At 62.3% G+C, this 25,642-nt stretch overlaps 3 protein-coding genes across 8 annotated transcripts; 1 reads left to right on the top strand and 2 right to left on the bottom strand.

The window, feature by feature from the left end:
* The first annotated feature begins 527 nt into the window (after positions 1-527).
* AIP (aryl hydrocarbon receptor interacting protein) lies at positions 528-7,281 on the top strand. 3 transcript variants are annotated; one of them, XM_047877788.1, is made up of 6 exons: positions 528-764; positions 4,203-4,382; positions 5,597-5,785; positions 6,247-6,423; positions 6,518-6,651; positions 6,967-7,187. In XM_047877788.1, the coding sequence occupies exons 1-6, from the start codon at positions 666-668 to the stop codon at positions 7,037-7,039; spliced, it is 852 nt and encodes a 283-aa protein (XP_047733744.1). In that variant the 5' UTR covers positions 528-665; the 3' UTR covers positions 7,040-7,187. The 3 variants fall into 3 exon arrangements, with proteins under 3 accessions (XP_047733744.1, XP_047733742.1, XP_047733743.1); XM_047877786.1 differs by having other exon boundaries at positions 532-764; positions 6,518-6,659; positions 6,967-7,281; XM_047877787.1 differs by lacking the exon at positions 528-764 and adding an exon at positions 1,029-1,335 and having other exon boundaries at positions 6,518-6,659; positions 6,967-7,281.
* Positions 7,282-7,902: 621 nt separating this feature from the next.
* PITPNM1 (phosphatidylinositol transfer protein membrane associated 1) lies at positions 7,903-21,413 on the bottom strand. Of its 3 annotated transcripts, XM_047877783.1 has the most exons (24): positions 21,200-21,413; positions 20,137-20,255; positions 18,198-18,412; positions 17,992-18,113; positions 17,591-17,815; positions 15,802-16,128; positions 15,631-15,726; positions 15,441-15,548; positions 14,709-14,770; positions 14,366-14,616; positions 13,864-14,053; positions 13,673-13,780; positions 13,237-13,394; positions 12,939-13,144; positions 12,303-12,473; positions 11,492-11,656; positions 11,098-11,246; positions 10,870-10,980; positions 10,300-10,416; positions 9,988-10,136; positions 9,753-9,902; positions 9,489-9,672; positions 9,033-9,161; positions 7,903-8,387 (listed from the first exon to the last, which is right to left on the bottom strand). In XM_047877783.1, exons 2-24 carry the CDS (start codon positions 20,212-20,214, stop codon positions 8,124-8,126), a joined length of 3,735 nt encoding a protein of 1,244 aa, XP_047733739.1. In that variant the 5' UTR covers positions 20,215-20,255; positions 21,200-21,413; the 3' UTR covers positions 7,903-8,123. The 3 variants fall into 3 exon arrangements, with proteins under 3 accessions (XP_047733739.1, XP_047733740.1, XP_047733741.1); XM_047877784.1 differs by lacking the exons at positions 17,591-17,815; positions 17,992-18,113; positions 18,198-18,412; positions 20,137-20,255; positions 21,200-21,413 and adding an exon at positions 16,415-17,581; XM_047877785.1 differs by lacking the exons at positions 17,591-17,815; positions 17,992-18,113; positions 18,198-18,412; positions 20,137-20,255; positions 21,200-21,413 and adding an exon at positions 17,399-17,581.
* Positions 21,414-22,552: 1,139 nt separating this feature from the next.
* Positions 22,553-24,759, bottom strand: CDK2AP2 (cyclin dependent kinase 2 associated protein 2). Of its 2 annotated transcripts, none has more exons than XM_047877789.1 (4): positions 24,066-24,759; positions 23,668-23,768; positions 23,448-23,580; positions 22,553-23,077 (listed from the first exon to the last, which is right to left on the bottom strand). In XM_047877789.1, exons 1-4 carry the CDS (start codon positions 24,145-24,147, stop codon positions 23,010-23,012), a joined length of 384 nt encoding a protein of 127 aa, XP_047733745.1. In that variant the 5' UTR covers positions 24,148-24,759; the 3' UTR covers positions 22,553-23,009. The 2 variants fall into 2 exon arrangements, with proteins under 2 accessions (XP_047733745.1, XP_047733747.1); XM_047877791.1 differs by lacking the exon at positions 24,066-24,759 and adding an exon at positions 23,935-24,065.
* Between the last annotated feature and the right edge of the window lie 883 nt (positions 24,760-25,642).

The following is a 25,642-nucleotide window of genomic DNA, read 5'->3' as shown; positions in this document are numbered from 1 at the left end:
ACACACTACTCCCGAGCCCACAAGGGGCTCTCACAGTCTCTTGGGAGTTTACTGTACTCCCAGGAATAATGAAGCCCTCCCTCCCCTCCCTCTTACTCCTCGTTTTATTTTTTATTTTTCACTTATCTATTTTTAAAGAGAATAATCCAGGACGCAAAAGTCACCATTGTGCTAGAGATGCAAAAAGAAAAGGCCTGAAAAGAATACACAATAATAGTAGTTTTAGGGAGTGGCGTTACGGATGGGGTCCTCCCATTCTCCGAGCCCTGTAATGTTGTTCAACTACTACAACTTTAAACGGGCTGGCGGGGGGCCAGGCACACAACCACTCGCGAGGGCCGGTCCAAAGCCACACAAGGACGCAACTGCTAGGGACGCCCCGCCCCGCCCCGCCCCGCCGGGCAGACCCTGGCCCCGCCTCCCTGACAGACCCGGTCCCTCCCCCAGAGGGTTTCAGGCCCCGCCCCTGGGTGACGCGCCGCGCTCGGCCGCCGCGCAGAGAACCAATCACCGTCCGCTTCTACGTTTAGTCCCCTTTTGGCGTCCGCCCTCAGCCAAAATGGCGCCATCTCGGAAGTTGCCGAAGCTCTAGAAGTTGCCGAAGCAGGTCCGGAAGCTGCCGAACGGGTCCGGAAGTTACCGAAAGAGAGCAGCGGGGAAGAAGGATGGCGGATCTCATCGCAAGACTCCGGGAGGACGGGATCCAGAAGCGTGTGATACAGGAAGGCCGAGGAGAACTCCCTGACTTTCAGGATGGAACCAAGGTTCGTGCCTAGCCCCCTCCCCTCAACCCTTCTGCGGCGCGGTGCGCATGCGAGGCGGGAGGAGGCCTTAGGCGAGAGGTTGCGCATGCTCAGATAGTAGTGGCCGGTGACCCTACTGCTCACATGCCGAGCTCGACGCTGGTTGGTCTGAATTTCAGTACGGGGTGAATTTGGATACGTCTGCCTCGCCCCGTGGCTTGGCCGCGTGGCTGCATTGGTCGGGGAGGCCGTCAGTCATCGTAAGAACGTTGCAGGGGTTTGGCCTCAGTGTCTAAGCCGACCCGGAGCTGGAGGAGACCCGGAGCAGGAAACCTGGGACTTTGGAGGTGCCCCAGGACTGGGGAAGGGAGCCCGGGGCCTCCGGGTTGCAAGGTTGAAGTTCTTGTGTAGATAGGAGGGCCTACTGAAAACAGTTAAACCAGCTCCCATTGTTTAGATGGGAAAAGTGAGGCCCCAGGGCACGCAAACCCATTGAATATGCCCAGAAGTCAGGTCTGCCAGACGAGAGCCTTTCGGCAGTTCTAAGTGATGCTGCTCAGGACAGACAAGGGCTGGGACAAGGGCTCGGAAGGTAAAGGACCTACCACCCTCCTCCTTGGTACACCCAGTCCTCTTTGATCCCCTCCCCCAGACAACCTATGCCTCCAGGCTTCCGTGCTTCTGCTCATGCAGGTCCCTCCTCCTGGAGTGCCTTTCCCAGGTGCCACTTGTCTGTAGAGTAAAGAGCTTCCCAGGGGCAGCCCCTGGGCCCAGCAGAGCAGCCACACAGAACATGCACAGGGAGAGAATGATCAAAGATCCTGGCCTAGACTGAGGACTCCACGAGTCAGAGCAGCTGTGAATGAACACACGCTCGTGGGGTAGAACCATGCCAAGGTTGGGCAGGTAAAGATCCTAGCCTGGCTCGGTGTGAGTGCCCTGAAAGCAGAGGGGAGCTGCATGGTTCTGGTGATCAGTTTATATTGAGAGGGATTGTTTCTGAGCGGAGGGAAGAGGTGTGGGTGTGGATGCATGCTCCCATGGGCTGGGGGGTTGATGGCCTTGAAGAAGGTCGTGGCAAGGGAGATTCTGGATGGAATACGCACCCGGAGGAGACACATTGTAAAGATAGTGAGATCGTGAACAATGGCACCAAAAAACAGGGACAGGTAATATTAAATAACAAGCCCCAGGTTAGATTGAATGCTCCTAGTGCTAAATGCTACACAAGTTTATTTCCTTCCATTCCCACAATGTGGGATAGGTACTGTTGTTGACGTGGGCTTCTCTACCTATGTCCTGCCAAGGGTTCAGTCTTCAGATTTCTTCTCTCTGCACTCACCCCCAGATGATTTCCCCCAGGCTCATCTCTAAAAAACTCTCAGGCGTCTGGGTGGCTCAGTTGGTTAAGCATCCGGCTTGGCTCAGGTCATGATCTTGTGGCTCTGAGTTCAAGCCCCACATTGGGGTCTCTGCTGTCAGCCGCAGAGCCCGCTTTGGATCTTCTGTCCCCCGCCTCTCTCTGCCCCTTCCCCTCTTGTGCACGTGGTCTGTCTCAGAAATAAATAAACATTTAAAATATAATAGTAGGGGCGCCTGGGTGGCTCAGTCCATTGAGCATCCAACTTTGGCTCAGGTCATGATCTCGCAGTTCATGGGTTCGAGCCCCACATCGGACTCTGTGTTGACAGTTGGAGCCTGGAGCCTGCTTCGGATTCTGTGTCTCCCGCTCTCTCTCTGCTCCTCCCCCATTTGCACTCTGTCTCTCTTGCTCTCTCAAAACTAAATAAACATTAAAAAAAGTAAAAATAAGAAATTCTCCTTGCCTGGACTACTCCCACATGTGTATTTCTTTTTCTTTCTTTCTTTCTTTCTTTCTTTCTTTCTCTTTCTTTCTTTCTTTCTTTCTTTCAATGTGAAGCTATCTTTTTAATTTATTTATTTTGAGAGAGCACACACATGTGCACATGCTTGTGTGTGTGTTGGTGGGGAGGGCGGGCAGAGAGAGTGGAAGAGAGAGAATCCCAAGCAGGCTCTGCACCATGAGCCCGGAGCCTGGAGCCCAACTCGGGGCTCGATCTCACAAACCTGAGCCAAAATCCAGCAGGATGCTTGACCAACTGAGCCACCCAGGCGTCCCCCACATGTGTATTTCTGGCTGCACCTCTTCCTTAAACCTGCTCCCAAATGACCATCTCTGCCTCGATGTCTGGTCAGCAGCTCAGACTTCACCCACTGCGCCTAAGCCTTCCCCGTCTCAGTTAAGGGCCCCCCGACCTTCTGGTTGCTCAGGCAAAACACCCCCTAGTCTCTGCGGCCCCTTTAGTTCTCTTCGGTTCCACAAGTCTTCAGAATGTAGCCGGGATCTGACTGCTTCTCACCACCTCTCCCATTACCCTTGGTCCAGGCCGCCGTTGTCCCCCGAGGCCTACTGTGGTAGTCTCCTAACTCCCCTTCCTGCACCAGCCCTCACCTCTCTGCCTCCTTTTCTTATCTGGGCAGCACTGGAGCCCAAGTTAGATCCTGTCCTCCTCTGCTTGGAGCCACCCCGAGTAAAGACACAACGTCCTCACCACAGCCTCCAGGCGCTGCGGGATCCATCCCTGCAGGCCCCGGTGACCCCACAGTGCATCCCTCCCCTCGTTCACTCTGCTTCTGCCACACTTGTCTTGATGCTGCTTCTCTTTTTAAATGTTTATTTTTGAAAGAGAGAGAGAGGGAGACACAGAATCCGAAGCGGGCTCCAGGCTCGGAGCCGTCAGCGCAGGACCCGACACAGGCTGCGAGATCATGACCTGAACCGAAGTCGAAGCTTAACCGACTGAGCCACCCAGGCGCCCCTGCCTTGATGCTTCTTGAACACACCACACAATCCCACTGCTGCTCTTTTGGCCTAGAAAGTTCACACCCCTTTGTACCCCAGCACCTGTCTGGTGTGCTTTCTTCTGTACTCTGTTCGGATCTCGGCTTATGTCGCCTCCTCGGAGAGTCCCCCCGCCGCCCTGTGTATAGATTCGCCCTGTCTTATTCTGCATTTTATTTTCTGATCCATAACCCTTAGCTCCACTGTTTTGTTTGAGGCTCATCTCCTTCCTTTAGAAGTTCCACGTGAACTCCATGGGCACAGGGTCTTTTGCCTGCTTTACCTACTACTGTGTCTAGCACAGAGCTCAGGCACGTAGTAGGTGCTCAGTAAATATTTGTGGAAACAATATTTGGAGCCAGAGTGCTTGAGATCCCATCCCAGCCCGTCCCCCCCACCACCCAACCGTGTGACTCGGGCCCCTTACTTCCCTCTCTGTGACTTAGTTTCTTCCCCTGGGTGGTGGGGTAAAGGTCAGGTGGTGACCCTCGGGCGAGCCCTGTCCCTTGGTGCCATCTGCAGGCTGAGAGCTGGGCTTGTCCTTGGGGGCTTGGCGGGAGCGTGTGCCCTCGCCTTATCCCACGTGTGGCCCGCAGGCCACATTCCACTACCGGACTCTGCACAGCGACAAGGAGGGCACTGTGCTGGATGACAGCCGGGTGCGTGGCAAGCCCATGGAGCTCATCATTGGCAAGAAGTTCAAGCTGCCTGTGTGGGAGACCATCGTGTGCACCATGCGTGAAGGGGAGATCGCCCAGTTCTGCTGCGATGTCAAGGTACCCGATGTCCCGCACCTGCCTGTCGTGTCTGTGGAGTCATCCCCTATTCCCCATCCCAGGGTCTCTGCCCTGGTTAGGCCTCCTCCAACTCCCTCTAGGGCGCCATACCAACAGGACGTTAGGGTCCTGGCCTCTTCCGCCGTCTCCTCTTCATAGACAGACTGCAGCCAGGGGATTGCACATGACCCATACGACTCCTTCTTCGGTCCTCTCTGGCCCCTAATCGTTGCCAGGCTAGACATATATAAGCTGTAGGGTCTGACCCCTGTCAGTTTTCCCCTCCCACTCACCTCCCTGCCTTTCCTTTCCATCCCCTTCTCAGCCAAGATTCTCCCTCATCCTTCAAAGTGAATTCCTGGGTTCACTACCCCCAGGAAGCCCTCCGTGACTGCCGGTGGTTGGCTCAACACCCTCCCCTGGATCCTCTAACCCCTTATGCCCTGCGTGACCAGGATCTGGTCCCCTACCTGGGTCTGAGCTACAGCAAAGCAGGGATTGGATCTGTTTACCCCCAGCTCGAAATGCTCAGCACCGAGACTTAGGACATGTCTGCCGGCTGGATGTTACTGTAGCAGTCTGCCCCCGCTGCGGACAGTAGGGACCGTGAATGGAGCTGGTTGAACTGGGGAGTCTGGGTCCCATCATCTGAACAGCTGTTCCTAGTGAAAGTCAAAGGCCGGGTCCTCTATGCCTAGAGGTCTCCGCCCGAGGGCTTTGAGTCGCTACCTTGGGCCCAGCCCTGAGATAGGCCCTGAGGCGGGTGGGGGTGGGGCGGGAGGGAAGGAAGAGACACTGAGAACAGAACGTAGGGGACCCCAGTAGTGGCGACAAGTCCAGCTTGTGGACCACACCCCTAGGAAGATGGGGGAAGAGGCATGAATCCCGCTGAACTTGTAAGGGCAGGGAGACGGGTTCACAGGGAGAGGGAGAGTGTGTGTTTGTGTTGGGGTAGGAGGGGTAGGTGCTTGGCTTGGCTTGGTGGCCAGACAGTGTGGCAAGAGCTGGGGACTTGGCCAGAATAGAAGGCTGGGAGGCCCGAGGACTCCTGAGGGAAAGGCCCTCCTGCGTTTCAACCGGACCGGTTGCTGCCCCTCCTTGGGCTTCAGTGTCCTTTCGAAGGTGGCGGTGGGGCCAGGGGCTGGGCCTCTTGGGCCTGGTGACCAGGCAGCCCCTGCTGACAGAACCCCTGGTGCCCGCTCGCCTTTTTGCAGCACGTGGTCCTGTATCCGCTGGTGGCCAAGAGTTTACGCAACATCGCGGCTGGCAAGGACCCCCTGGAGGGCCAGAGGCACTGCTGCGGGATCGCCCAGATGCACGAACACAGCTCCCTGGGCCATGCCGATCTGGACGCCCTGCAGCAGAACCCCCAGCCTCTCATCTTCGACATTGAGATGCTTAAGGTGAGGGGCCGCCAAGCCCCAGGTGCCTCACCAAACCGGCCCTGCCTGGCCTCACCGCGGGACCTGGCCCTGCCGGCCTGCCTGGGGCTGCTGGGCTCAGTGGATGCACTGGTGGGGGCGGGTGTCGGGACAGGACAGGGGTGTTGGTACGAGAACAGCTGGCGGGGCCCCCGGCAGTCCCCGTGGGTGTCCCTCCTGGGGCCCCTCTGCTTCCACCCGTCTCTGTGAGGGTGGGGACTGTCCCCATCTTGTTCACTGTTCTATCCCTGGAACCTGGTGGTGCTCGCCAGGTAGGAGGTGCTCCTAGAGCGTTTGTTTGTTGAACGGTCACCGGATGAGCAAGGGGCTCTGTTTCTGGTATTTAGCGTCCAGAGGCCCGGCCGGCCCAGAGGTCAGGCCTGCGGCCGGAGAAGCGGGGGTGCCCCTGGGGCCGCCCCCTGACTTGGCCGGCGCTCTGGCAGGTGGAGAGCCCTGGCACGTACCAGCAGGACCCCTGGGCGATGACGGATGAGGAGAAGGCGAAGGCGGTGCCGGTCATCCACCAGGAGGGCAACCGGCTGTACCGTGAGGGCCACGTGAGGGAGGCCGCCGCCAAGTACTACGACGCCATCGCCTGCCTCAAGAACCTGCAGATGAAGGTGCCGCCCGGAGGCTGTGGTGGAGGGGGCGAGGTGGCGCCAAGGGACCCAGCTCTCAGCATCTCCTGCCCTCTCCCCGCCCCCCTGCCCCCAGGAGCAGCCTGGGTCCCCTGACTGGATCCAGCTGGATCAGCAGATCACCCCGCTGTTGCTCAACTACTGTCAGTGCAAGCTGGTGGCCCAGGAGTACTACGAGGTGCTGGACCACTGCTCCTCCATCCTCAACAAGTATGACGGTGAGCGCGGGGCACCGGGCCGCACAACTGGGCCTCTGACCCCACCCCCCCCACCCCACCCCCGCCCAGCCGCCGAGCCCCTGCGGGAGCCCGCACGGATGTCCTCCACCCAGGCCTCCACTGGCCCTGCTGTGCCAGTGACCTATGAATGTGTCATGGGGTTAGAGGTGTGGTTGGCATCCTCAGGTCGGGAGGGCTCTGCCCCACGAGGGGCCTGTGGTGCCAGAAGGCAGGCCGGACGTCTGGCTGGTCCCCCCTCCACTCATGCCTTCGCATGCATGCCTGCTGCCCGCTGCCGCCCCTGCAGACAACGTCAAGGCCTACTTCAAGCGGGGCAAGGCGCACGCGGCCGTGTGGAATGCCCAGGAGGCCCAGGCTGACTTTGCCAAGGTGCTGGAGCTGGACCCCGCCCTGGCGCCCATCGTGAGCCGTGAGCTTCGGGCCCTGGAGGCACGCATCCGGCAGAAGGACGAAGAGGACAAGGCTCGCTTCCGGGGCATCTTCTCCCACTGATGGGGCTCTGCCGGCCCTGCCTGCCCTGCGTTGCCCCCTGCTGCTGCCGCCAGCGCCCCTGCCCCTCCCCGTCATGCTTCTCTGTATATAAAGGCCGTATTTATCTCTCCCTGGTCCTGCCGGGCCGATTCCATTGCGAGAGAGAATTTCCTGGTACTCGGGTGGTCTTGGGAGGCAAAGGATCGGGGTCCTCCCTCTCTGGGCCTCAGTGTCCCCAACAGAGATCAGGAGGATGGTCTCTGTCACAAAGGAAGTGTGTTTTGCTGGCCACGTGCCAGCTGAGGTTCCTGGGAGCCTTCAGTTCTTCAGGGGGAGACAAAGGCACAGCCAGGGGGCTCCGAGTGAGAAGGTCCCCCAGTGCAGCTCTCCCCTTCAGCCTCTGGTCCCGTGGCCTCACGGCCCCCGCTTCGGGAGGCAGAGGATTCAGTCGGAAGCCGAGTCTGGGCCCCTGCGAACTGAAAGGCCGGCCCAGGTCTGGAGGGCTGGATGAGGTGGGAGGACTATTCAGGAGGAGGCCTCAGGTAGGGAGGACACAGCCCTCCATGAGACCTCCAGGGCCCAGTCCCCCATCCTGGCCTCGCCTCTAACCTGTGTGACCCTAGTCACATCCCGGCCCCTCTGCCCTTCAGTGTCCCCATCAAACTGGAAACTGGGCTCGGTTGCCCTGTGGTACCAGACAGGTGGGCAGTCAGGTGGGATGCAGGTGGTTTATTTTCATGGATTCACACACACTGGAAAAGCCTCTGGGCCGCATCCTCCTCCCCCCCCCCCCGCCCCCCACCGAGGCCGGGTGCCTCCCCCGTGAAAGGGAAGTGACACCGAGGGGCAGACAAAGATGTAGGGTGTGGGGTTGGGGGGCCAGAGGTCTGGGCCCCCAGCCTCCCCACCGTGTGCCATTCGGGCCCCTTGAGTGCATGAATAAATAACTCCGGGCCACCACGTCCCCGGGCCTCACTCTTCGCTGTCCAACTTGAGGCTGATGCTTCGGGGCTTGCCTCGGGCCAGGGTGGTGGGCGGTGTCCCTGGGCTCTCCCGCTCCACCTGGCTGGGCCCCCTGGAGCGAAGCAGCTGGCTCTGCTTGCGGAGGAAGTCCACGGGGGCGGCCCCGGCGTAGCTGCTCTTGGCCAGGGCGGCTCTGGAGGGCCCCGTGGGGGCGTGAGGGTGGGAGCCTGCCTCCAGTTGGCCCAGGTGGGCCACGTAGCCGTCCGACAGGAACTGTGGGCAGAGACGGGTAGGGCTGAGGGCACTGCTGGTCTCAGGCCCACACGCAGCCTCACCTGTCCCCGCCCCCCAGGCTCGTGGGCAGTGCCGGCAGCATTACGGACCCGGCACAGCCCGACCCGGTGTCTTCTCTCAGCAGATAGGAACCCCGGACCGGGAGCCAGAGCACCCTGGCTTTCCTCCTATCTCTGCCCCTCTCGGGGCTTCGGTTCCCTGGGATCTTGGCGGGAAGTAACAGCGGCTGACAGTAAGCACCTACTCTGTTCCCGCCCCGGAGGCATTAGGTGGTGTTCGTGAAAGCTGTGGGGGTTGGTGCCACTTCATCACTTCTCTTCTACAGACAGGAAATTGAGGCTCAGGAAGCTCAAGGTCCATGGCCAGGGCCATGCGGGGGGGGGGGGGGGGGGGATACGAACACTCAAGGTCTTGAGCACACTTCCGCCTGTTCCCTGTCCCTGCCCAGCAGCTTCCAGCTGTTCCTGACTCCTGTCCTAGGAGGAGCCCAGTCCCCTGAGGCCAGCTGGCCTTTCTGGAGCCGCCCCCGTCAGGTGCTTCTTCACAGGGGTGGTCTTCGTGGCCTCACACCCAGGCTCCGGCTCCCGGGCCAGCCCCCAATCCCGGCCCGCACTTGGCTCTCACCTGGCACTGAGCCTGCAGCTTCCGCACCGCACGGCCCACGATGTAGGTCTGGCTCGGGGGCAGGCCCAGGGCCGCGTATACGGCCACGTCTTTGGGGGACCCATAGCCGGCCACGATGTTCAGTTCTACCTGTGGCAGGAGAAGCCAGTCAGCCACCCTAGGGCCGCGAGACTGGGGCGCTCGGCTGGGCATCCAGGGTCTGATTGCTTCGGGGAGGGTCTAGCCGGACGGAGGCGGGGCCACGGGGGTCCTAGGTCACCGGGCCCCGACACTAGCCGGAGTTAGTCCAGAGGACTAGGGGCCTCTCGGACCACTAGGGTGCCGGGCCCTCGGGGCCCCTCTTGCCAGTTAGGGTCCCGGGGCCGTGGGGGTGGGACCAGATGGGCCTGCACAAGTCCTACAGCCCCTGGCGGGGACGGGGACGGGGGCGGGGGCGGGGGCAGGGGCCAGGCGCACCTCCTGCACCAGGCTCTGCAGAAACATCGCCTTCTGGCGCAGCGGGTCGTGGGTGAGGCCATCGCAGAAGGAGACGACGCCGTGAGGAAAGTTGTGCTGCGACAGCCAGGCCACCACGCGGTGCTTCTGCATATCGGGCCGGCCCGTTACGTACACGATCAGGTAGCCGGCGTCCTGCCAGTGCCTGTGGGGTGGGACGGCGGTCGGTTCCATCTCCGAGGGTGGGGTCGGTCACCGCGACCGGCCGGGTGGCGCTGCTCCTACCTGACCACGTCCACTGCGCCGGCGCGCACCTTGGGGTCGCTGCCCATGATGGAGACGCTGGCGGTGAAGGAGCCGTCGATGCTGAAGACCACGGCCTCCGTGCCGCGGGCCACCACGGTCAGGCAGCACTCGGCGTACGTGTGGTCGCCCCTGCGGCCCACGGACGGCGTGAGCGGCGTGGGTCGAGGCCGGCGGAGCCCCCGCCCCGCCGAAGCCCCGCCCGCCTGGCGCTCACCTGACCACCATGCGCACCGGGTAGACGCCGATGCCCAGCGCGCGCTCCAGGGGCACCGAGAAGGTGAGGCGGCCGGAGCTGTTGGTGACCTCAGTGCCGAAGTGGATCCACTTGCCTGACAGCGGCTGCGTCATGATGTAGACGTCCACCTGGTGGGGAGAGCGGGCGAGGGGGCCCGTGGGGCGGAGCCTGAGCGGAGGAGGGTCTGGGCGGGCTGTCGTCGGGGGTAGACGGGACCGAGAGTTCCCTGCGGGTGCGAGGTCGGCTCGATGGGGGCGGGTCTACCCGGGGCCAAGACCGCCGCGTCCTGACCTTCTCTCCGGTGAGCGTGACTACGTCCAAGGGCCCGTACATGAAGCGCCCGTTCAGCACCTGGGGGCGGCCCTCGCACACCACCGTGTCGCTTGCCCGGTGGTTGGAAGTGACATTCTGGCGAGAGGAGACGGCGTGAGACCGCGGCCGGGAGACGACGTGGATGCAGGAGCGGCTGCTGAGGGGGACCCTAGCCCGGGTGGGGGCGGGGCCTCTGCAGGAGGAGCGAGGCCCGAGTGGTGGGCGCTTTCCCGACCCCCACCCGAGGTCCCGAGTGCCTGTGTGCGGACTTCGGCTCCCAGGGAGCGGAGCCGTGACAGGACGGGATGCAGAGGATGAGGCTGGGTGGGGAGAGCTGGGATCCGAGGCCCGTATTAGCGGTGGAAGGGGAGGAGGTTCCTGGTTCCCAGGGGCGGGACCGAGACTCGAGGGGGCGGGGCCAGGACTACAGCCGGCTGGACGGCACCCGGGGAGGTCGCGGGAAGGTGGTGAGGGGCGGGGATGCTGCGGAGAGAGGGCTGGGCCTCTCTCCCCAGAATCTCCCGAGGACCCGAAGGGGCGGGCACGTACCCGGATCTTGACTTGCGTGCGTTTGCGCTGCCACTTTTCTCTGGGGAAGGCCGGGCTGTAGATGGACGGCTCCTCGCACTCCGTCAGCTGTGGCTGCTCCTTCTCGATCACCTGTGCACGCGAGGCCACGTGACCGGGGGACCTGGGGCTGCCCCTCCTCTGGCCGGCGGCTCCCCATCCTTGTCCAGTGCTCATCTCCCACCCTGTATGGCCGATCCCCGAGCCCACCTGGCGCAGGATGAAGGCCACCACATCAGCCGACTCCCAGTAGCTGGCGTGGAAGAGGTGGGGCAGCGTGACGGTGGGGAAGGCGGTGAGCGCCTCGGGGCAGTACAGCGAGTAGTCAATCCGCTTCGTCCCCCACCAGCGCTCCAGGACTGCACGGCCACGTTGGGCAGGGAGTCAGGGGTGGCCCCCCACCTCGTGCCCACGTGTCTGGCCCCTGGGTACTCTTTCCTCCCTCTTTTCTGCCGAGCCTGCTCTTTGCCAAGCCCAGGGTTGGGTACCGGGCCCCCTCGTCCCAGAGCAAATGCTGGGGGGGGGGGGGGCAAGGGTGTTTCAGCTGGGCTTTGGGAGTTAGAATAAGGGTCCCCTCCCCAGTCTGGGGGGCTGGCTGACTTACTCTTAACCACTTCACTGGTGGTGCTGGGGGCAGCTGGCTGGGCCGGTGGATCAGTGCCTAACTCACTGCCCTTCCAGAAGGCACCGCTGGCAGAGGTGGGTGTGGAGGGCACCAACATCTCCAGCTCTTCCAGAAAGAGGCCTGAGTGGGTCTGCAGAGTGTCAGCTGGGGAAGGCGGGGCAGCCTGAGCCGTGGTCTGAGCCGGGCCGCCCTCCCGGCTTCCCATCTGAGGGTTCCAGGACAGCTTGGCCCTCACACATCCACCACCTTCCCTGCCAGCCCTCCCTGGTCAGGTCTTGGCTGAGGCTGAAGTGCCCTACATTTGGGTGGAAGGGAAAAGGGCCCGACAGCCAGCTGTGTTCCTTCCAGAATGCCCGTCACCACCACCCCAGTGCAGTCCCATTTGTCTCATGGGGCCAAACGGGTACCCACTGGCACACCCACGTGTACACGCCCCGTACCAATCCGTGAACACAAGTGTATATGGATACACCCCAACACACACATACAGCAGCCCCTCCACATTGCGGCGATTCTCAGACACTGGCACCCCGGTGCCACCCCGGCTCCTCTCTTTAACCCAGACATCACCGCTGCCCCCCACTCCTTGGCAGAGAATGTCAGAGGGTCTTGGGGAATCCAGACCTCACAAAGGGCCAGGGTAGGGCTCCTTGGTCCTGGAAGTGGCGACGTGAGAGGCTACCAATGATATGGGAACCACCTCACATCTTCCTGGGGGAGGGGCGCCCATCCCCATCCCTCCCTGTTAGTGCCCTCCTCCTTCTCCCCTTTATCTTGGTTGGGGGCATACCCAGCAGCAGGGATGAGCCGTCTCCCAGGGGGAACTTCTGGTAGCGGGGCACGGCTAGTGGGGCGATAGCTTGGAACTTGGGGGCCAGCAAGGGCTCGAGGCGGGAGGCGCAGGGGTCGGCCGCGTGGAAGAGGTTATAGATCTGCTCACAGGCGGGCCGCATCTGGGCCACTGGTACCCAGAAGATAAAGGAAGGAGGAGATTCAGCTGGGCATGCTGGAAGGTAGGGGGTGTGGGAAGCAGCACCTGGCATGCTGGGTGACCCTGAACCGGCCCTTCCCGACCTGTACTCCCCAAGAGGTCACCAGGGTCCTGTAAATGTGAGACAGGTGACTCAGCTACGCAGAGAGCAGACCCTTCATCTGCCGACGGGGTGCAGGATGAAGCCTTTCCTCCTGCCAGTCAGACCCCGGCTCACGCAGAGCAGCGTGTGTGGGCCTGAGTTCCTCCTGGTGCACTTTGGGAAACTTGGCCTTGGCAAGTTTCTGGGCCTCGGGTTCCCCTTCTCTAGCCAGGCCGTTTGAGTTGTTCAGTGAGGTATGGCAATAACACCAGCATCTTGTGGGGGACGAAGGGGACGGCAGAGGGACAGATGAAGGAAAAGGCGTGGCTGCCACCCCCACCCTCAGGGCTCACCCTCCAAGGCGGGCATCACGGTTTTGCGCAAAGCCAGCACCAGGCCCAGCGGGGAGCCAAAGAGGAAGAAGCCGGAGACCTTGAAGTCAAGGCGGGCGGCGCTGGTGGGGCCATCAGGAGCCTCAGAAGTGGCAGCAGGGGGGCAGGAGGCTGTGCTTGCCCGCCTGGGATCCCCGGAGGAGGTGGCGGAGGGGGCCGCCTGCAGGCTGTGGGGGGGGGGGGGGGAGGGGTGCTCAGCGCTACTGCCTCCATGGCCCAGCATAAGCCCAGGGCACGGGTGATGGGGCAGGAGTGTCACCTGTTCTGAGCACCCTCGGGCTCAGGACTGGCCATGTCGCTGGGGGTACGCTGGGCAGGCAGGGCTGAGGGTTCTGGGCTGGCCCGTCCCAGCCCGTCCACCCCATCTGCCAGGGGGTCCCGCACTGGGCCGACCTCCGGGGAGAGCAGCTCATTGTTCTAGACAGAACAGGGGACAAAAATATCCTTAGGGTTGGAGACGATTCGATTTCTACTTATTTGGAAGCGAGGAGAGAGGCTTGGAGGTTGGGCAGGGACTCAAGGAAGGAACTGGGGCAGAGCCCAAGAGGGGACAGAGCGAAGCAGCAGGGAAGCTGCCCCAAGAGAGAAGTCCTACTGCGGGGAGGCGGTGGTGGTGGTGGTTGGGGGGGGGACCTAGAGACCTAGAGCTGGAGAAACAGCCCCCTCCTGAGTTGGCAGGGTCCGGCCACACTGACCATGCTCCCTCGGCGGCTGCTGCCCCGGCTGCCGGTGCCCGCGCTGGCACTGTGGCAAAGTGCGTCAAAGCCCAGGATTCCGCCCACGCCGTCTCCAATCAGCGCCACCTGATTGGGGAGAGCGGCGCCATCAGGAGGACGGACGCAGGGCGCCAGCGGCAAGCTTCCCTGGAACGTCCCCGACCCCTGACCTGCCCGCAGAAGCCGGCACCCTCCGACGAGCGCAGGAAGGCAGCATAGGCCTGGTTGGTGCGGGCGATGACGGTGGCCACAGCGCCCTGGTATCGGGAGGATGAGGTGGCCAGCAGTGGCAGGGCAGCCAGTGGAATGTGGTCCTGGGAGCGGGACAGGCTGTCACCGTCGTGGCTGTAGGGGCTCAGGCTGGAGGAGGAGGGGCGGCGGGTGGGTGGGTGGGAGGGCCTCCGGCCCCTCCACCGCCCCCTCCGAGTCCCCTCGGCCTGTTGGCAAGTCCCAGCTCTGCGGCGCCTCTGTGGGGAGCATCGGCACCCAGGGGGCCTTTGTGATGGAGCCACTGACTAGAAACTGAGTCCAGCCGGGTGGGTGGCTGGCCTCCCCGCCTCGCCCCTCCCCCGCCCCTTCCCTCGTGGGCCTCTTTGGTCCCGGGAGCCCCCGGTGGCTATCTGCACCTTGGAGACCCTGTGCGTCCCCCGCCCTTCCGCCCCTGACCAGTACTTGGAGACAAGGGCATAGGCGGCCGCGCAGATGGGCGGGCAGGGCACCAGACGCAGCGCCACGTGGCCCAGGGCCTCGGGGAAATGGACTCGGGTGACGGCCTCAAAGGCCAGGCTCAGGGTCTGCACGTCCGCCTGCTTGGAGTTGGCGTCTCCAGGGCCTGAGTCCAGGATGTTGCCGCTGTGCAGGATGAGGAAGAGGGCGTGCACGGCGCACGCCTCGGCGCCCAGCTCCCCGGCTCCGTCTGGGCCCTGTGGGGCACAATGGGGTGCCCGGGTGTCAGAGCAGTAGCCTGCCTGGTGTGGGGCAGAACTGCAGACGTGGGGAAGCCGGCCGTACTCACCTCTGAGTCCCTGGGCGCTCGGGCCCCATCCCCGATGTCTTTGGTGGCCTCGGTTCCAGGGTCTATAGGACGGGGGGTAGCCAGTGAAGGAGACTGAGGGGCCTGCGGGGGTCCCCTCATCCGGCACTTCGGGTACCCTCACTTCGCTGTCTGCCTCTTCCTCTGACCTCTCTCACCAGACTCTCACGGGGCATCTCACGCGGCCGGGCCTTTGCACGTGTTCGTCCCGTTGCTGAGAGGGACGCCTCCTCCCCACAATGCCCGTTTGCCTGGAAAACTCCTTCTAATCCTGCCCTGTCCAATATGGTGGCCACTGGCCACAGGGGCCTGTTTAAATGGGAAGGAATTAAAGTACAACACAAATTGCAGCTCCTCAGGCTCACGAGCCACAGTTCAAGTGCCGGAAGACCACACGTGGCTGGTGGATGTCCGTCACGGCTGCAAGTTCTGTGGGACGGAGCTGGTGCAATCCCTCAAAGTCCGGCTCACATCTTACCTCGCCCGTGTCGCCTTCCTGGCCTCCACGTTAATTCCTCCACGTTTTGTGCTATGTCTGAACTTGGAGTCCATTCTAAGCCCCCATCTATCCTCGCTCACCCGCCCATCGTTCACCTGCGAGTTCAACGCCCACTCTCTCTGGATTGGCGCTCAACTTAGGGCCCCATTAAGCTGAGGGCTGGGCGGTGCCGAGTGCCCCCTGCATGCAGGGTGCTGGTGGCCGGCAGTCTTTACCTGGGGGCCCCTCAGCCTCCACGGGGGAGGCAAAGGCATCAATGAAGTCACTGGAGTTCCACTTGGTCATCTCCTTGGGGAAGACCTCGTCACTGTCCGAGAAGCCTTCTAAAAGGACAGGGGGCCGTGTCACGGGGCAGTAGGAGCCGCTCAGGGACACCCCTGCCCCCAGCAGGGCTCTGGTGCTGACCGTGGGCATCAAAGAACTCCTCCTCGGAGCTGTTCTCAGAGTCTCGGGCGATGTTCTGCATGCGCCATTCGGACAGGCTCTGGGGAGACACGCCCCCTGCAGGGCCACCTCAGTCTCAGCCTGGGGTCCGGCCGCGGGCGGCTCCCTCGCTTCCCCGTGCCCCAGCCTCACCTCCATGCTGGGATGAGTAGGACGAGCGGGAAGATGAGGACCACTGCTTGCCAAAACTGGCATCGGGCGAGGCATCGGGGCCGGAGGGTGCCTCGGGCCGGTCGGGGGTGCCAGCATGGCTGGCCGCAGCCCGGGCCTCAGCACTAGGCTTCCCAGGGGCCTGGGCTTCGGGCCCCTCACCGCCCGTGTTGCACTTGGCCATGCGCTGTGCCAACATGCGGGCAGTCTCTTCCTCCAACGCCCGGATGTCAGCCATGCTCAGCTCTGTCCATTCATCCTGCCAGCACCAGGCCTGGCGGTGGGCCCGTAGCATCACTCGACGCAGACCTGGAGGTGCCCGGGCGTCAGAACATGGCCCCCCGCGCCCCGAGCCCGAGTTTCCCTGCCACTGCCCCCCCCCCCCGCCCCGGGCAGCAACATTCCCAGCCCTCTACAGTGGGTGATGGCTCCCCTGGGCACACCACCCACCCAGAGCCACGGAGTAGGGCGAGGCTGGTGCCACCCAGGAGATGGGAATAGAAACTGGGGCATTTGCCTTCCTGCCCCGGCTCCCTCCCTCTGTCCCTGCCTCTTTCATGCCTCTGGACACCCCAACTCGGAGCACAAACCCAACCCCAACACTCTGGGCAGCCGGGACCAAGGCCACTTCTCGGTGTCTTTCAGCTGGCTTCCTGCTGACTTCTTCCGAAAAGTCAACAATTAAGGCATTAACAGTTAATGAAATTGTTGATAGTTAATGAAGGTGTGAATAGTTAATGGAAGCATTGGCACTTAATGAAGTTTGTAGTGAAAGATGACACCCATTCTGGGATGTTTTCCTCTTAAGCAGAGGAATAAAGTTAGAAGCTTCAATATCTAGGAAAGAAATTAATAAGGGTTGGATTATAATTATAAACTCCTGGAAGGAAACATATATCGGAATCTTATTAGCGGGTATCTGTGGGTGATTTCATTTTCTTGTGTGTGCTTTTTGGTATTTTTACAAACGCAAGGCAAGCAGCCTGGATTATTCTCTGAGCTCCGTTCCCTCATTTGTAAAATGGAATCGTAGCTCCCACTCTGGAGGGGTGTCAGGGCGTTAGAGGAAATCTTGCATGAGAAGTGATCGGCAAAGGAACTTGCATGTTGTGAACGCTCAGTGGATGTTAGCTCTTGATACCTGGCCCGGCCTCCTGCTCATTCACAGAAGGGAAAACAAAGATGCAGAGACGCGAAGTGGCTCAATAGAGGTCCCGTGGAGCCCAGGCCCCCAGAGGCCCCCATCGGGGTTCTTGGACCTGCAGGCGGCCCACCCTCAGACCTGGGGGATGGGGCAGGGCTGAGCTGCAGGGGCTGTGGGGTTAGCTTTAGGAGGGTGAGAAGGGGAGCTGGGAGCGGGAGGGACCCCAAGAGGATGAGTCAGAGTCACAGCCTGTACTTCTTCGTGTGTTGCTGGTTGGGGCTGCTGACCCTTCCGAGAGTTTCTAAGTCTCCCCGGGCCCACAGAACGTTGGAGAATCCGGGAAGCCTCATGGATGAGAAGCAGCATCTCTGAACGTCAGAGCCTGCGTGGACCTCAGAGCTCAGGCCCCCAGCTTCTTGCCCTCCTGACTCTTACCTCCACCTCAAGGCTAGGCTCCCCTGGCCCCCAGCCAGGCTGTGCTGTTCCCCTCTGCCTCAGCGCCACCATATCAAGTGGAAACGATGGCTTTATGCTTCTGTGTCCCCAGTAGACGGGGAGCGTCCCTGGCTCAAACACGGGGCCTGGTGCATGCTGGGTAAAGGGAGCCTCCTGTGGCTGGGTGCTCACCGACATCGTGGATGAACTGCTCGATCTTGGCCTGCATGCCCCAGTAGCGGAACTCGACCTTGCACAGCTTATAGGCACACATGAGGGGCCCGGTCTGGGCCGCTGTGCGAGCCCAGTCATCGGCCAACGGTCCCCGGCCAGTCTTGGCCGAGCGGTACAGCCGGGGGTCCTCTTCTGCTTTGTATTCTCCTGGGGCCACGGCGTCCCGCACGATGTCGATGGTATCTGAGGGGGTTCCAGCGGCACTGAGCCACACGGACCCCCTGCGTCCCTGCCACCTCCTCCCTGCAGCCAGGAAGCCGAGGCCAGGACAGAGTCTGGGACTTGTCAGAGGCTGCCCACTGAGGTGGCAGGTGGCCTGAGAGGGGCTCTAGGGTCCCCTCACTGGCCCCAGGCCTCACCCAGGATGCGCTGTCTCCTCTCTGCTCCACTCAGGTTGAAGACATTTGGCTGCTGCCCCCCGTCAGGCAGGTAGTAAGTCTCTATTTCAATGGAGAATTTCTCCACAAAGGGGCAGGTGTACCTGGGTGGAGGGCAGGGGTGGGGTCACCACTGTGCCCACCGGGGCTGTTCTCCTTGTAGCCCCAGGCCTGCCCCACCCACTCACCGAGTTCGGGTGTAGGGATACGCATTCCAGGATTCCTCTTCCACCTGCAGGGCGGCCTTGGGCAGCAGCGCCCGGAACCAGCCTGGGATGTGGGAGCCCACGTGGTACACCTTGTGAGTGTATTGCCCACTGCCGCCGGGCCCGTCCGTGTAGGGCCGGTTGGCCAGGATCTCCACACCACTGCCCTCACCGCTCGACTCCTCCCGACTCTTTTTCTGCACCCGGGGCAGAACAGAATGGGCAGCTCAGCCTCAGCTGAGCTCCTGGGGTCCCCAGCTGAGCCTGGCCCCCTGCACAGTGCTGGAGCCCTAGTCCCAGCCTTCCCACCTCCCTGCAACTTGACCCTGGCCCCCTGCAGCTCCCTGGGATCAGGCCCACAGCTGCTGTCGTCCTCCACAGGGCTCGCAGCCCAGCACTCACTCGTGTATTTATTGTCTGCTCTTTTCCAGGCATATTGGGATTATATTAATTGGGACCTGTTGATGAATAAAACAAAGATCCCTGCCTGCCCTGCGGGACTTAAGTTCTAGTGTGGGGGGGGGGGGGACATAACAGAAGCCAAGTGACAGGGTATATTAGAAGTGGGAAGTGTTGGGGCGCCTGGGCGGCTCAGTCGGTTGGGCGTCTGAACAGGGCTCAGGTCATGATCTTGCGGTTTGTGAGTTTGAGCCCCGCGTCGGGCTCTGTGCTGACAGCTCGGAGCCTGGATCCTGCTTGGGATTCTGTGTCTCCCTCTCTCTCTGCCCCTCCCCCACTTGCGCGCGCGCGCGCGCGCGCGCGCTCTCTCTCTCTCTCTCTCTCAAAAATAAATAAAAACATTAAAAAAAAAAAGAAGTGGGAAGTGTTATGGGAAGAAGAAAGTGTAGACTAAGGTAAGGGATATTGGGTTGAGATTATGGCATATTGGCATATTGGCAATTAGGGCAGGATGATCAGGGAAAGCCTGAGAAGATAACATGACCACAATCTGAACATGACTTAAGTGGGGGAGGGTAGACGGTGGAGTGCAGATGTGGGGTGGGGGGAGCTATTCAAGGCAGAGGGGATGCCAGTGCAGGCTCCTGGGGTGGGAGTGTGTGGCATGTGCTCCGGGGGCAGCAAGGAGGCCAGGGAGGGTGGGCTGGAAGAATCAGGGAGATCCTCCGAGAACCTGACCCCAGTCCCCTCCCTCCCCGAGACCCCAATATGGGCCCCTGCCACACCCCTTATAGCTTGAGAGCACTCAGACTCGGCCCTTTTATAGCTCTGGAGCCTGAACCTGGCCCACTCAACCCCCTGAGGCCGGATCCTGGCCCTCTTGTCTCCTCAGACCCTGACCCTCATTTCTGGGGCCCCCTGAGGCCTTGCACCCACCCTCTTCTCCCCCTGAAAGCCTGCCCAGCCCCAGGCTTCTCACAGCCTAAGTCCAGACCCCTACCTCTTGGATCCCGGCCTGCCCCTCTCTGTCACAGTTTTGGCGTCTGGTCCTCACCCCGTTTCCCGGACCCCCTGGGGTTGTCAGCACCCCCTGGGGACCCGCTTCCAGTCTTCTCTACCACCCAGCACCCCTCCTCGCTCCCTGCCTCTCACTCTTGCCTCCTCAGGCGCTCCTTTCCCTCCCGCAAGGGGTTACGATTCTAAGGAGGATTAAAGGAGATCAGAAGTGGGCTGAGCGGCAACCAGCCAGCCGGGCCGGGCACTTGGGGGATGGGGAGGCACCACCAGGCCCTTCTGTCCCTTTTCCCACCGCCGCCCCCCTCCCCGCACTGGAAGGGGGACTTTTCTGTCCTCCCCTAGGCTCTGAGTCCTTCCAGGCCCCAGAGCCGGACTGGGGGGGGGGGGGGGGGAGGGTTGAGGCGGCCCGGCCCCTCGTCCCAGGTGCGGCCTGCGCGCTCCTGCCGTTACCCCATCACGAAGTGTGCCCCCCCCCCCTTAGGCTCCTGCTGCCTCCCGCCCTCACCTGGATCATGTAGAGCTGGGCCACCTGGTACTCATCCAGGCTCATGGGAAGCAGAATGTGGTACTCCTTGATGAGCATCCTGAAGGTGCTCGGCCGGCCGCGCGCGGCCTCCGCTCCGCCTGGCGCAGGGCACGGCGCGGCAGTCAGTGCGGGGCGGCGGCGCGCGGCCCCGAGCCCTGCGCGCGGGCCGGAGGGCTCGGGCCGCGGGACCCCATGCCTGGGCCCGCCACGGGGGAGGCAGAGGCGAGCCCCGCGCCGCCGCCAGCCGCAGCGAGGCTGAGCGCTGACCTCTTTTCCGCGCGGCCCGCGTCCCCCCCTCCCACCGCCCGCCCGTCGCCATGGCAACCGCGCGCTGACGCGGGCCCCCCGGAGCGGCGGGCGCGGGCCGCCGGGCTAGCGGGCCGGCCGCGCCAGTGTCCTAAGCCCCCTGACACCGCATCCCTCGGGGACCCACCCCCGGGAGCCCCGGTGCCCTCCTTCCCGGCCCGCCTTCCACAACCGGCCCCTCGGGGCCCGCCCCCTGCATCCCTTTCCCCTAGTCGGTGGGGTCGCTTGTCCCCCATTCCCAGACATCCACTTAGAACCTTGTCCCCTGGGGTGTCTCCGCAGAGCAGCCCCGTGCGCCCCTCCTTGTAACGTCTGTCAGTGTCCTCCCACCCCCCCCCCCCGCACCTACCTTCCAGGACCAGATAACTAACCCCTCCGGCCCCCAGATCTGCCTTCCCCACTCTGCCCGGCAGCCCAGTCCTCGACTTCCCCGCCTCAGCATCCTTCCTGGACCCCCGGCACACGTCTGTGCAGCCACCCCATCATCCTTCCCGGGGTTGACCCCTCTTCGAGCTGAGGCAAGAGTCGCTCCGCTGGGTATCCCACGGGCCCCGACCCTGGGAGACCCGCTCCGCCCGCCCGCGCCCCGGTTCCGCTACAGGCACCCCTCCCACCTCCCCACCTCGCACCCAGCGAGCGGGCGAGAGGCCCCATTGTCCCCACTTCCCTCTGCTCCCCGGCGTCCCCGTCCCCTGCCGCGCTCTTGGCCCGCCCGCCCGCCGACGTCCCGGCTCACCTCTAGTCTAGGGCGGGCGCCCCTCACCCGGTGCGGGCGGGGGCGGACGGGCCGCGGGTCGGAGCCCGGAGCACCCCCGGCCCCAGCCTCGGGTTCCAGCGGTGGCCGGACCCTCTGAAGGCGCAGCGCGGGCCCATGGCCCCGACCTTGCTCCGGGTCCGCCCGCCGGCGCCCCTGCTGTCCCTCCCCGCCGCCCGCCGCGTCACGGCGGCCGCCCCGCCCCTTTCCTGGGCCCTGCTGTCCCTCCCCACCTCAGCGGGGTCCTGGCGGCCCCGCCCGCGGTGGAGGAGGGCGGCCCCTGCTTCCTTCCCCCAAGGCGGCAGGGGAAGAGGCAGTTCTCCAAATGCTGGCGCTTTTACTCCGTGTTCTCTGGGATCCCCTAAACACTTCCTATCTCCACCCTGGCCCAGCCCTCCTGTGTGCCTTGGAAATATGGCTGGACCCATCCCCATTCTTGCCAGCCCTCGAGCCCGGGACCCAGGGCAGGGGAGATGCCGCGCAGCCTCCAAAGTCTGAGGAGAGGCTGGTCTAAGACTTGCCTGTCCCTAGGGGGTGGCGTTCCAGCGCCCCGGGCCTCTAGGGTCATTCAGCTATACACTCAGGCATAGGACTGCAGTCACTCCGAAGCCGTGGTCTAGCCCCTGAATGGGGCCCCATGGCTTTCCCCACTGATACCTTCCGGGTCCACAAGTCTGGCCAACCAGACCCTGGGCAAAGGCTGAGACACCTGAGGGCTGGGCTCACCGGGCCACACCCAGCAGGCTAGAAGGTGCTGGGACAGTGGATGGCAGCACCGAGCTGGGTCTCACCCATTTCGGAAGGCAGTCCGCTCCCCTTGGCTCTGCTTCCCAGGTGCTGGGGGTGGGGGGGAGGGAAGCAGCAGTGTCCCCTCTCCCCTGGGGAGTCAGGATGTGTTCAGAGCCTCTCATGGCTGACTCGGAGTTTAAGATGTTAGGGCATGAGGGCATGCGACCGCCTGGCTCACATGAACTGACATTTCCACCCTGCCAGACATCACTGCCAATCCAGAGAAAGAAGCCTCTAGGCCCAGGCTGCCGACAGTGCCCTCCAGCTGCGGAGGCTGCCAAGGCCCTGCGCTGCCCCCTGGTGGCACCATGTGTAGGAGGGCAGGGCTCCCAGGTACTAAAGTTCAGCCCTTTCCACAACTGGGAAGGCTGAGGGCAGGAGGGCAAGGTCCCAACCCAAATCAACGGACAGCAAGGGCAAGGCCAGGCCGGGCTCGGCTGCCCTCTCTCTCCCACCACTGCACCGACCCTTTCCCCTCCGTAAGTCTCCTCTTTCCCAATTTCTGCCTGGCTTAGCAGAAGTACGAGACTCAGAAAGACTAAGAGATGAGAGAACAACTCCAAATTATCTTTTATTTATACAAAAAGGGCATATTTAGCAAAAGACACTGAAAAAAGAGTCGCTATGGCCCAGGAGACGAGGCAGGGAGGTGACAGGCCTTCGGCGGCCCTGCTAGGGGAGGAGTCTGGGAAAAGTGGTGAAAAGTCCTGGGTAAGTGCTGAGTGGTGGGGGCCACAGAAAGGAGAACGCTCCAGTTGGATCAACACTGTTGGCAGGTCATGGGTGGGACTCACAGTGACCTCGCTGCTAACTCTTGAAAGAGTCCCAGTTAGTGCTGTCGACTGGAGTGAGAGCCGCCCCCTGGTTCCTGGAGGGCACCCACCACGGGACACAGGACAGGAAGCCCAGGCTGGGAAGTGCAACTCGGGGTGAAGGCCAGGGAGAAGCAGGTGCTCTGCAGTGGCCGGGAAAGGTCCAGATTCGGAGGCGGAGTTGCGTCCTGTTACGTGCGGGCGTTCCGCTCTGTCTCTGCCAGGCACTCTCTGACTAGGGCCCGGGCATGGATGATGCCTGAGGTGGGGATGCGCAAGTGACGTAGAGTGACTCTCCACAGTCCCGCCCCCCCCCCACCCCCCGAGGAAGACCCCTCCCTCTCTACCCCCTTTCCTTTCAGTAAAAAGGACAAGGACTATAATCTAACGAGGGGACTAATTCGATTAGAGACGTGGCTAACCCTCAAATCTGCCTTGTTGAAATACAAATGCTCTGGTCCTTCCCCGAAAACGGACTCAATTTCAATTCAATTCAAAACACCTCTCTGGATGGTGATCCTGGCCCTTGTCTAGGCTTGGCTCAGGTGGCCTTCAGATGTCCTTCCCTTCCTCATGAAGGACTGTCCGGTGTTAGTCTCTTGACCAGGGCGGGTGAAGGCCTCACTTACCTCTCTTCAGACGCTCCATGGCGCTCTTGCTACCAGCATAGGTTGGCCGGATCTCTTTGCCCATCTCCTCTATGACCGACAGCAGGTCCGTGTAGGTGCTCTGGGAGCCCTGGGCGCCCGGTGGCTTCATTGCCTGTGTCAAAAGAGGACAGGGCGATGAACTCAGGCCCGGAGGGGACCTCCAGTCCCCATCCAGAGGCAGTCCCTCGGCCCCACTCACCTGCACATAACCCATGGAGGGCGGTCCGAAGTCGTTAAACAGGGGTCTGAAAGGGGCAGCGGCTCCCGGCACCGAGCCCGATGGCGATGGGACACTTCCGGCTGCAACATGCGCGAGTAAGAGGTCAGCGCGGGGCCAGGACGCCTCCTCCCAGCGTTCCAAGCCCCCGACCGGATTCGCCCGATTCCCTCCAAACGGATGCTTCACTTCAGGAGCTCAACTTCAGGGACAAACCCCTCCCCCTGCACTCCACCAACTAGCCCTTACGTGACCACGCCCACTTCACAGGCCAGCAAACTGAGGCTCAGCGAGGGTAGGCGGCAGGCCCAGTGTTGCAGAACTCAGGCCGTCTTCTCCACCACCCGGGCAGGTGAGCAGGGGTAGAGCTGGATCCTCACCTGTAGGGACCGGGGTGCCGGGCCCAGGGGTGCTGGAGCCGGGGGTACTGCTGGGGGCGGGGGCGATGGGTTTGTAGGACATCCCCAACTCTTGGGTGCGGCGGACGCCGGCCGGCCGCTCCTCCGGGGTTGGCTGCTTGGCCGCTCAGCCGCGCTCTGATTGGTAAACCGGCCGCACGCCCCTGGTAAATAGAGCTCAGGCCGGAAGGGTAGGCGGGCACGAACGCTCTCTCACTCCCTATTGGTGCGCGAAGATGTCACTCGAGCCTCCTCATTGGCCGAGACCGGCCCCAACAGGCCGCAACCGCTGCTGATTGGCCTCCGCCTTTCGGGGCTCGCACCTGTCTGCTCCGGATTGGGCGGTGGCTGACGCCCTACGCAATTGGCGAGTTCGCGGTCCAGGCCGGCGCGCTCTCAATCCGATTAGTCCCAAGGCCCGAGAGGCGGGGCCTCGGAAGCCGGGACCCCGGTCCGGTCCGCCGCGGTTCACGCGGAGGGGTCTTCCCGTGTGCGGGCGCCGCCCTAACGCTTCACTCGCGCTGTTTTGCACGTCGGCTGCGCTCCGCCTGGTCTCGGTCCGGCCGGGGCTGTTATTGCTGCCGCCGCCACCACCGAACGCGCCTTTCTACCGCTCTGGGTGCCGGAGGACGCAGGGCTTTGACGTTCGGAGCCCTGCGTCTCACCCCGTGCGCTTTTACGTCACCTTTCACCGGTTCAACACCCTTTCCCCGGTCCGCGCATGCGCCCTCCTCCTAAAGCCTCCGTTTGTTCCTATGGCAACGGGTCCCTCACCAACGCTACCACCGCGCCTGTGCTTCTCATTTGCCTAGTGCTCAGGTCCAGGCTGGGTCTCAGGTCCGAGGGCTACCTCAGAGACCCCTCAACCTGGCCCTCCAGACCCCAAGCCGGTGCCTCATACCGACAATAGCAGGAACAGCTCACCTCCGTTGACTACTCACTGCAGGTCGGGCCCTGTCCCAAACTGGTGATGAGAGCATCGACTGGAGTTAAATAAGCTGATGGTTCGAATCTCACACTGCCCCCACAGGCGATTTCCTCCTGGGCAAGTTACTCACCTCGGCATGCTTGGGTTTCCCCGTCTTTTAAGAGGCGGACGCTAATAATAACTATCTTATAGGGCTGTCGTGTGGACAAATGAATATTCATTCTCCTCTTTTCCATCCATTTCTCTACCCAGACCCCTCCCCTGAAATCTCATTCCTCATAACCCTATATCTTAGACTCTCCTCCAAACACTAACCCTTTCTCCCACGCTACTCTTCCTCAAAACTTTTCTGGCCTCGCGTACCCCTCATGCCCCGGGTCTGTAGATTTTCCTCATCTGCAGGACATTCGTTCTTTCGTTCGTTCGTTCGTTCGTTCGTTCGTTCATTCATTCATTCAGCAGACATTTTTCTGACTCTATCCTTCGTCCCAGGCCTTGTGGTGGACACTGATGATATGGAAATGAACTGGCCATGGCTTCTGCCCTCAAGGAGCTCTTAGTCTCGAGGAGAGACGGACAGGGAAGCGAAGGCACACAGTATAGTAAGACAATGGGAGGTCTGGTACAGGAT

Source organism: Prionailurus viverrinus, chromosome D1 (assembly GCF_022837055.1).
Source record: "Prionailurus viverrinus isolate Anna chromosome D1, UM_Priviv_1.0, whole genome shotgun sequence".
NCBI lineage: Eukaryota > Metazoa > Chordata > Mammalia > Carnivora > Felidae > Prionailurus > Prionailurus viverrinus.
This window is presented reverse-complemented; position numbering and strand designations above follow the sequence as displayed.

What these genes read in the sequence shown, in the direction of transcription:
- CDK2AP2 (XM_047877789.1), bottom strand. Translation starts at nt 24,147, where the DNA reads ATGTCCTACAAACCCATCGCCCCCGCCCCCAGCAGTACCCCCGGCTCC. An exon ending in CCTCCATGGGTTATGTGCAG is followed by an intron (nt 23,581 to 23,667) that starts GTGAGTGGGGCC and finishes CTTTTGACACAG; the next exon opens with GCAATGAAGCCACCGGGCGC. An exon ending in CATGGAGCGTCTGAAGAGAG is followed by an intron (nt 23,078 to 23,447) that starts GTAAGTGAGGCC and finishes TCCCCACCTCAG; the next exon opens with GCATCATCCATGCCCGGGCC.
- PITPNM1 (XM_047877783.1), bottom strand. Translation starts at nt 20,214, where the DNA reads ATGCTCATCAAGGAGTACCACATTCTGCTTCCCATGAGCCTGGATGAG. An exon ending in GAGCGCCCAGGGACTCAGAG is followed by an intron (nt 14,617 to 14,708) that starts GTGAGTACGGCC and finishes TGTGCCCCACAG; the next exon opens with GGCCCAGACGGAGCCGGGGA. An exon ending in CCCGAGGGTGCTCAGAACAG is followed by an intron (nt 13,145 to 13,236) that starts GTGACACTCCTG and finishes CCCCCCCCACAG; the next exon opens with CCTGCAGGCGGCCCCCTCCG.
- AIP (XM_047877786.1), top strand. Translation starts at nt 666, where the DNA reads ATGGCGGATCTCATCGCAAGACTCCGGGAGGACGGGATCCAGAAGCGT. An exon ending in AGTTCTGCTGCGATGTCAAG is followed by an intron (nt 4,383 to 5,596) that starts GTACCCGATGTC and finishes GCCTTTTTGCAG; the next exon opens with CACGTGGTCCTGTATCCGCT. An exon ending in TCGACATTGAGATGCTTAAG is followed by an intron (nt 5,786 to 6,246) that starts GTGAGGGGCCGC and finishes GCGCTCTGGCAG; the next exon opens with GTGGAGAGCCCTGGCACGTA.